Below are 8,122 nucleotides of genomic sequence, written 5' to 3' on the forward strand. Positions count from 1 at the left end.
TCTAAGGTTGTTGTTGTATTTTTAGTGCACTGACTAATTTTGAGAGCTGGATATTCCTCTACAAAGATTAGGCAGTTCCCTATCTGTCACTCACTCGACGTTGTGTCAATGTAGTGACACTAGGGGTCACTCTTGGGAGCCCGAAACACCTCTGGTCTTTGAAAAAAGGCCAATGAAAATTGGTGAGTGGTATTTGCATACCACTCCCCCAAACATACGGGTATAAAAGGAGCTGGTATGCAACCACTCATTCAGATTTTCTCTTCGGAGCCGAACGGTCGATGCTCACTGTGCTGAATTCCCACGGCTGTTCATTCACCTCTGCTGGATCTGACGGCGCATTTCAGCGGTTTCTCCCCCCTCTGCACTGGTGCACTGCAGAGAACGCCCCTGGTCGCTTCGGCAGAAATAAAAGAGTATATTCTAAAAAAAAGAGTATATTTCTCTAAAAGAGCGGCACATGGAACGTCTTTTTAAAGACGCGTCTTTTTAAAGATGTCTTTCCGTTTGTGTGTTATTCCTGGTTGCGGTCATTATTCCGAACAACACAAGCCACTCACATCCCGGGCGACCTCAACACCGCAGCGGTCGCGCTGTCAAGAAAGGTTACACTCAGGGGAGAGTGGAGACTCCACCCCCAGGTGTTCCAGCTGATTTGGAGTCGATTCGTTCGAGCACAGGTAGACCTGTTTGCTTCCTGGGAATCCTCCCACTGCCCGCTTTGGTACGCCCTGACCGAGGCATCCCCCGGTATAGACGCGCTGGCACACAGCTGGCCCCCTGGACTACCCAAATACGCGTTTCCCCCAGTGAGCCTGCTTGCACAGACCCTGTGCAAGGTCAGGGAGGACGAGAAGCAGATCGTCCTAGTAGCACCCTACTGGCCCACCCAGATGAGGTACTCGGACCTCACGCTCCTCACGACCAAACATCTGGAATCTCCACGTCTGGCCCTTGGATGGGACACAGAAGACCCGCGGTGGTAGACATGATCACTCAGGCTAGGGCTTCCTCTACGAGGCGCCTGTATGCCTTAAAGTGGCGTCTGTTCACTAAATGGTGTTCTTCTTGACGTGAAGACCCCCAGAGATGCGCAGTCGGATCGGTACTTTCCTTCCTGCAGGAGAGGCTGGAGGGGCGGCTGTCCCCCTCCACCTTGATGGTGTATGTAGCCGCCATTTTGGCACATCACGAGGCAGTGGATGGTAAGTATTTGGGGAAGCACGACTTGATCATCAGGTTCCTGAGAGGCGCTAGGAGGTTGAATCCCTCGAGACTCATGCCCTCGTGGGACCTCTCTGTAGTCCTTCGGGGTCTACGGGTGCTCCCTTTGAGCCCCTGGAGTCAGTTGAGCTTAAGGCACTCTCTTTGAAGACTGCTCTTAACTTTCGTAACCTCCGTTCCCTGATGGAGGGAACGAGACGTTGTGTCCCTCTTGCCACAACACTGAACTACCTGCTGAAATGGCTGGGACCTTGTCTCGGCTCTTCAGCACAAAATCTGAATGAGTGGTTGCATACCAGCTCTTTTTATACCCGTATGTCTGGGGGAGTGGCATACAAATTCCACTCGCCAATTCCCATTGGCCTTTTTTCAAAAAGCTGAGGTGTTTGTGGCTCCCAAGAGTGACCCCTAGTGTCACTACATGACACAACGTCTCGTTCCCTCCATCAGGGGAACGGAGGTTACGAAAGTAACCAGGACGCTTTCTGATTTAACATGGCACAGCCACTGTTCCCCCCGAGGAGTGTAAATTTTGTTCTGAAATAGCATAAACTGATATTGTTATATGTTTTATAGGGATAGCTCACCCATAAATGTTGTGGTAACACTTTATAATAAGGTTCCATTTGTTAACATTAGTTAATGCATTAGATATCTGTAACAGGTAAGGGATGGGCAAGGAGGAGGCGGGAACCGGCAGAACAGTCAACGTAAACTTTCACGACATAAACTCAACTTAAAACAACATAAAACACATAGATGCACACACACACACACACACACACACACAGTGGCCACATGTGGTTCTCCCTCACCCGAACTGGTGCTCGTCTTTATCCCCCTCCCGGCCAATTAGCCCGATTCAGGGCCGGGCTTGTGTCCTCGTGGCCCGGCCCCACACTCCTCCTCGTCACACTCCTCCATTGCCCGACTCAGGCTGGGGAAACCCCCGGCATGACGTACTCCCCTCCCTCCTCCTCATCACACTATCATGAACAAACAATTATCAGTATATTTCTTATAGCATTTACTCATCTTTGTTAATGTTAGTTAATAAAAATATAATTGTTAATTGTTAGTTAACTAACAACTGTTAATTGTTAGCATGTTAACTAATGTTGTAACAAATGTTAAATGTTATGGAAACTTATAGTAAAGTGTTACCAATGATGTTGTTCTAAACCTGTATGACTGTTTTTCTTCCATGAAACACAAAAGAAGATTTTAGCCTCAGTCATCACCGATTTTCACTGCATCTTTTTTTACATACAATGAAAGTGAATAGTGACTGAAGCTGTCAATCCCTAACATTCTGCCTAACATATTTTTTTGTGTTCCCTGGACACAAGAAAGTCACACGGATGTGAAACATGAGCGTGAGTACTGTAAAGGATGACCGAATTTTCATTTTTTTGGTGAGCTAATAACTTTAAGAAATGTCAGACCACAGCATGAATCCTCAGCTTTAATGTTCCAGCCCCCATGAGTTTGAAAGGTGATCTGGCTGCATATGATTTCATGAGCAGAATTATAAGGCTTTCCACTGATACGTATATCACCTCTGTGCACCATCTTACATAAACTATGGGAAGAGTAAACCGGCACTGCACTCTCATCGCCAGATGAGTGAATATAATTTTAGCTCTCAGAACATTAAGAAAGTAAAAATGATTGTACAGTATATATACACAAATGCATTCAGCTTATGCACTGATAATGAATGTGTTAGCACTGTGGCACAGGAATCTACTGTATATACCATACAGTTACTTGCCAAGATAGCTTTAATTTGGAGCTACGGGGCAGTTAGCAACCAATGAGAACAGGGTTGACATACACTGATCAGCCATAACATTAAAACCACCTGCCTAATATTGTGTAGGTCCCCCTCGTGTCACCAAAACAGCACCAACACGCATCTCAGAGTAGCATTCTGAGATGCTATTCCCAACCCTAATTCGGAGTAAGTTCTAGAGACTGTTGTGTGTGAAAATCCGAGGAGATCAGCAGTTACAGAAATACTCAAACCAGCCCGTCTGTCACCAACAATCATCCATGCGATTATCTAATCAGCCAATAGTGTGGCAGCAATGCAGTGCATAAAATTACACAGATAAGGGTCAGGAGCTTCAGATAAAATTCACATCAACCATCAAAATGGTGAAAATTTTGATCTCAATGATTTGGTCCATGTCGTGATTGTTGGTGCCAGATGGGCTGGTTTGAGTATTTCTGTAACTGCTGATCTCCTGGGATTTTCACACACAACAGTCTCTAGAATTTACTCAGAATGGTGCCAAAAACAAAAAATAACCAGTGAGTGGCAGTTCTGTTGACTGAAATGCCTTGTTGATGAGAGAGGTCAACAGAGAATGGCCAGACTTGGTTGATAATGTCAACAGTAACTCAGATAACAGCTCTGTACAATTATAGTGAGAAGAATAGCATCTCAGAATGCTATTCTGAGATGTGGGTTGGTGCTGTTTTGGTGGCACGAGGGGGACCTACGCAATATTAGGCAGGAGTATTTAATGTTGTGGTCGATCAGTGTAAATATCACAGTATCACTGAGTGAGTAAGATTGATTGTGCATAATTCTGTCGCAGGGAAACAGTCTGACTGAAATAAAGCTGCATTCTTTGTTTTTAATTGGACGTGCATAAGACGTCACACATAGCTGCAGCTCTCTAGGTGAGAGATCAAGTAGATGAGAGTGGCAGTGTGAAAAGGGGTAAGCAATGTCTCTGATCTTTGTCTGTTAGAAAAACACTCTGGGGAGTCACATTTGAACTGCAGAGGTGACCCTTTCAAATAAAAAAAGTCCTGCAGAGAAGGGCTATTGATATAGGCTATTGATATTGGTAGAGTTTTCATCTCATGTGAGTGTATGTGATTGTAAACATAGTTTTCTGAGCTATTAATTTCTTTATGTTTGAAATGTCTCTTAAAGGTGCATTCAGTAATTTGGGGCTAACTTAAAAAGTTTTACACATTAACAAATGAATTGTGTTTTTGTGAAGAGTGATCTGAATAGTGTACACTCACATGAGATGAAGACTGTATTCATAATAGTTTTCTATAAAAAGTGTTTTTATTATACATGGTGCGGGTCACCAGTTGTTGTGGATTTTGAGTAAACCATAACGTTGGTTTGCTTGGAAACATAAAAAGTTTGCCAAATAAATTATTCATGGACATGCTAAATTTGATAATCAAAAACAATTCTAATCTGTCCTTTACCATGACATTCTGTATTGCTAGATAATTTAGGCTTATTTCACGCTAAGCACTTCTCTAATAAAGGTAATAACTGTCTTTAGAAATAACGTGAAACAAAGACAGTCTCCAAAGATAATTGATATGAGGGACAATAATAATCTGTCCTTAACTGTAGAAGTCTCTTCGCTTCAGTTCTGATGTTTGTTTTTAGGCAAAGCAATTATATTATAGTAGTAATAAATAACTTTACAAATTACCTCAAACTCCGACATTTTCCAGATGCAAATGATATTCTAAAGCTGGGCAGGGGCAGCAGAGATGATCATGCTGATCCACGTCAATAGATGGCAGTACTGCGTCTAACACCACTGTCGTATCAGCACTTAAAGTACACAGAGAAGAGCAATGCTAACGCTAGCTAGAGTACTACTGAATGCCCCTTTAAGTGAGTGTGGCAACATTTTTGCAAATTACATTATGTGATTCATTAGGCGCGGCAGTTCCGAGGTAAAATGTCTACTGTGTGGCACTAAAAATAAGTTACATTTTCTCTAAAAAGATGAGGTATTTAATGCTCTTTCGAGTTTTAAATCAACAAAACTGACCTTCTTACCTTAAACCTTAACCCTGTCACAAAAAGCAAATGTGAGATGAGAAACGCAATTGCTGAAGCAACCACGTTTCCATCCACGTATTTTAATGCCCATTTTTGGGTATGACATAAAAACTGCTGGATGGAAACACTAAGATGCAAATAAAATCTCTAAAATACACATAATATCTTTTATGCCTGCTTGAGGTGGATACATTTTTTATACGATAAGAAGAAATGCACATAAACTATGATGGAGATTTACCGAATACACTTCTACTGAATTTATTTGGAATACAAGATGTGCAGCAAAAAAGTAATCTGACTGAATAACTCGTTCATAACTGGAAATAACAGTGTCTAGAAAATCCAAAGCCTGCTTAGAGTTTGTAGAGCAAATACGTTGAATACAAACTTGAACTGTGCTGAAGAGCAGGTTTATTGACTCTTTTGAATAATATCTTATAAACCTGTATGGCAAAGACATGAGGATGGAGGAATGCACACATATAGTGCTTCCAGAACTGTGTAACATGAAGTCAACATAATAGAACAATTCAACACATTCAGCTCACACGGCAATTTTACTGTTTGAGTAAAATATAATTTCTTTGCGTTGCAGGAAACACTGGTGTGTAAGTGCTGGTATTGAACTGAGATAATTAAGTATAACCAGATTGTCCTTGCTTGAAGTATAAAAACAAGAATGAAGTAAAGTCATTGTCTGTTTTGTGCAGGATGCAGCTAAATTTCTGGTGCTATAAAGAAAAGCACACACATAAAAACATTGCCTTATTTTATCCCATCTTGGACCCTGTTAATACCATTCTTTCCTCACAAAACAGTGAGGAACAGTGTGTATTCAACTCTCTTATGCCGAGACGTGTGCTCATAACACGCTTGTTTCAGACAGTGGACCATTGTGTCTCAATCATTCTCCAACCCCCTGAGTCAATGACACCTAAAGCACTCAGAGTCTAAACAAAACTATATCTTGTTATATGATACATAAACAACACAGTATAGAGGAATGGCACTATGACAAGCACCGAAGTGCTCAGGCACATTTGTCCAAAACCCCTTTTTTTCTCTTACAATTACTGCAGTTGTACATTCTCTGCCCTGTTATTTACTGTCAGCAAGCATGTTAATGAATTGTTCACTTAGTACACAGTGCTGGAAGTTCTTTAGACATCTGGAAAATATGAGCTATTGTAACGTTTATCAGTCTTAAATTTCACTTGAATTATAAAGTGTTTTTATATAGTAGAATTAAAGGTCCCTAATCTTTATATAACCTTTTCCCATTATTTGAGATATTATTTGTATGGTAGTGCAACAAAGAAAATTTGTTGGGAAAGATAAGAATTTAACATGGTTCTTTCAAGTATCAAAAGCCCACAGTCTTTAAAATTTCGTAGGCTTTTGGTTAACTTATTTTACATTAAATTAAGCTATTTTTCTTTATGATGGCCAACATTATAAGCTATGTTACATTATGCTACACTATGTTTTGCTATGCTGCATTGCACTACGTTGTTACGGTATGCTATGTTACAGTGATTTAGCAAAGGCAGTACTGAAAGATACTATTAACTTGAATAAATACAAATTTAAATATGTGCTTATTAAATACATTTATTTTATTTTGCGGTAACACTTTACAATACGTTCCCATATATTAATATTAGTTAACAACATTATTAAACATGAACTAACAATGAACAATACTTTCACAGCATTTATTAATCTTAGTTAATATTAATTTTTAACATATACTAATACATTTTTTTAAATCAAAAGTTGTATTAGTTGACATTAATTAATGCACTATTAACTAACATGAACTAACAATGAGCAATTGTATTTTTATTAACAAAGATTAATAAATGCTATAAAAATGTATTGTTCATTGTTTGTTCATGATACCTAATGCATTGACTAATATTAATGAATGGAACCTTATTGTAAACTGTTACCTATTTTGCAAGGGAGGAATTAAATCACATTGACAGAAGATGAATTGTTGTTGTCATAGCCAGTCCGTTTTAACCAGTATAAAGAAGTTCAAAAAGTTCTACAAAATCTGTATCACGGTTGGAATGTGGAATAGCCTCAAATTTACCTGCACGGTAGTGTACACATATCCAGATCACTCTGGTTTTAAACATTGTCTGAGTCAGTTAAACACTAACTATGGGCAATTATTACAGTAACAGCAGAAGAATATCTGCATAGTTCATCTGTTCACTCTCTCAATGACTCTTTGCTTTCATTCTTTCTTGTACGTTCTTCTGAATTGTAATGACTACTTTGTAAAGGGAACTGGTAGACTTACACAACAACCCTCAAGCTTCTCTGGAGTAGCCATCAGAGCCTTTTGCCTGCCTTCAAATTACATCACCATTTAATTAAGTCCAAATGTTCACAGTATTCTGCTCTCTGATGTGAGACAGGTCATTAATCAAATTATATGGTTTGCCTCTTATAGCACCGGGTCTAGACACGTTAGGCAGTAATTTGAAAGTATTCCCAATGACGTCTGTGTCTCAAGAAATGTTGCTATTTCGTGAGACAAAATACAGTATCTACGGGCAACAATGTTTATATTTAAGCATTTTATCCATGAAATTTGATTAGAATTTATTATTTTCTCTCCCTAGATTTGTGCGGTGTGTCTGGAGGAATTCAAGCAGAAAGATGAGCTGGGAATCTGCCCGTGCAAACATGCCTTTCACAGAAAGTGAGTACCCTGGCATTTGGTGTTTTCAAAATAGAAAAAAAGCGTATATTGTTCCTACAGTATACGCTACCAGTCAAAAGTTTGGACTCACTTAACTGAATTTACCACACTTGTCTTAATTTTATCATGATCTTTAAAACCTTTTGATATTAAAATTGGCTGGTAGTGTAATTCTGGTGCAACACAACATTTGTCCTTTTCTGGCTGCATTTTTTTATGTAAAGGTAAAGTGTGTAATTTTGTATCAAGCAGCACTAATCATTTCTTTAAGCAGCCGACTGGGCCAGACCTGAGACTGTTTAGCCCGAGACAGAGCTCTTGTATTAATATGAATTTGAGAAATT

The 8,122-nt window shown here is 39.8% G+C and overlaps 1 protein-coding gene across 2 annotated transcripts in view; it reads left to right on the top strand.

Moving 5' to 3' along the window:
- The window catches only part of LOC127444611 (RING finger protein 24-like), a 67,352-nt gene that overhangs the window by 46,422 nt on the left and 12,808 nt on the right, over positions 1–8,122 (top strand). For both annotated transcript variants that reach the window (XM_051704077.1, XM_051704078.1), the window contains one exon: positions 7,699–7,778. In XM_051704077.1, coding sequence (XP_051560037.1) covers positions 7,699–7,778 — 80 coding nt within the window. The remainder of the gene's footprint in view (positions 1–7,698; positions 7,779–8,122) is intronic.

Source organism: Myxocyprinus asiaticus, chromosome 8 (assembly GCF_019703515.2).
Source record: "Myxocyprinus asiaticus isolate MX2 ecotype Aquarium Trade chromosome 8, UBuf_Myxa_2, whole genome shotgun sequence".
In the NCBI taxonomy this organism is placed as follows: domain Eukaryota; kingdom Metazoa; phylum Chordata; class Actinopteri; order Cypriniformes; family Catostomidae; genus Myxocyprinus; species Myxocyprinus asiaticus.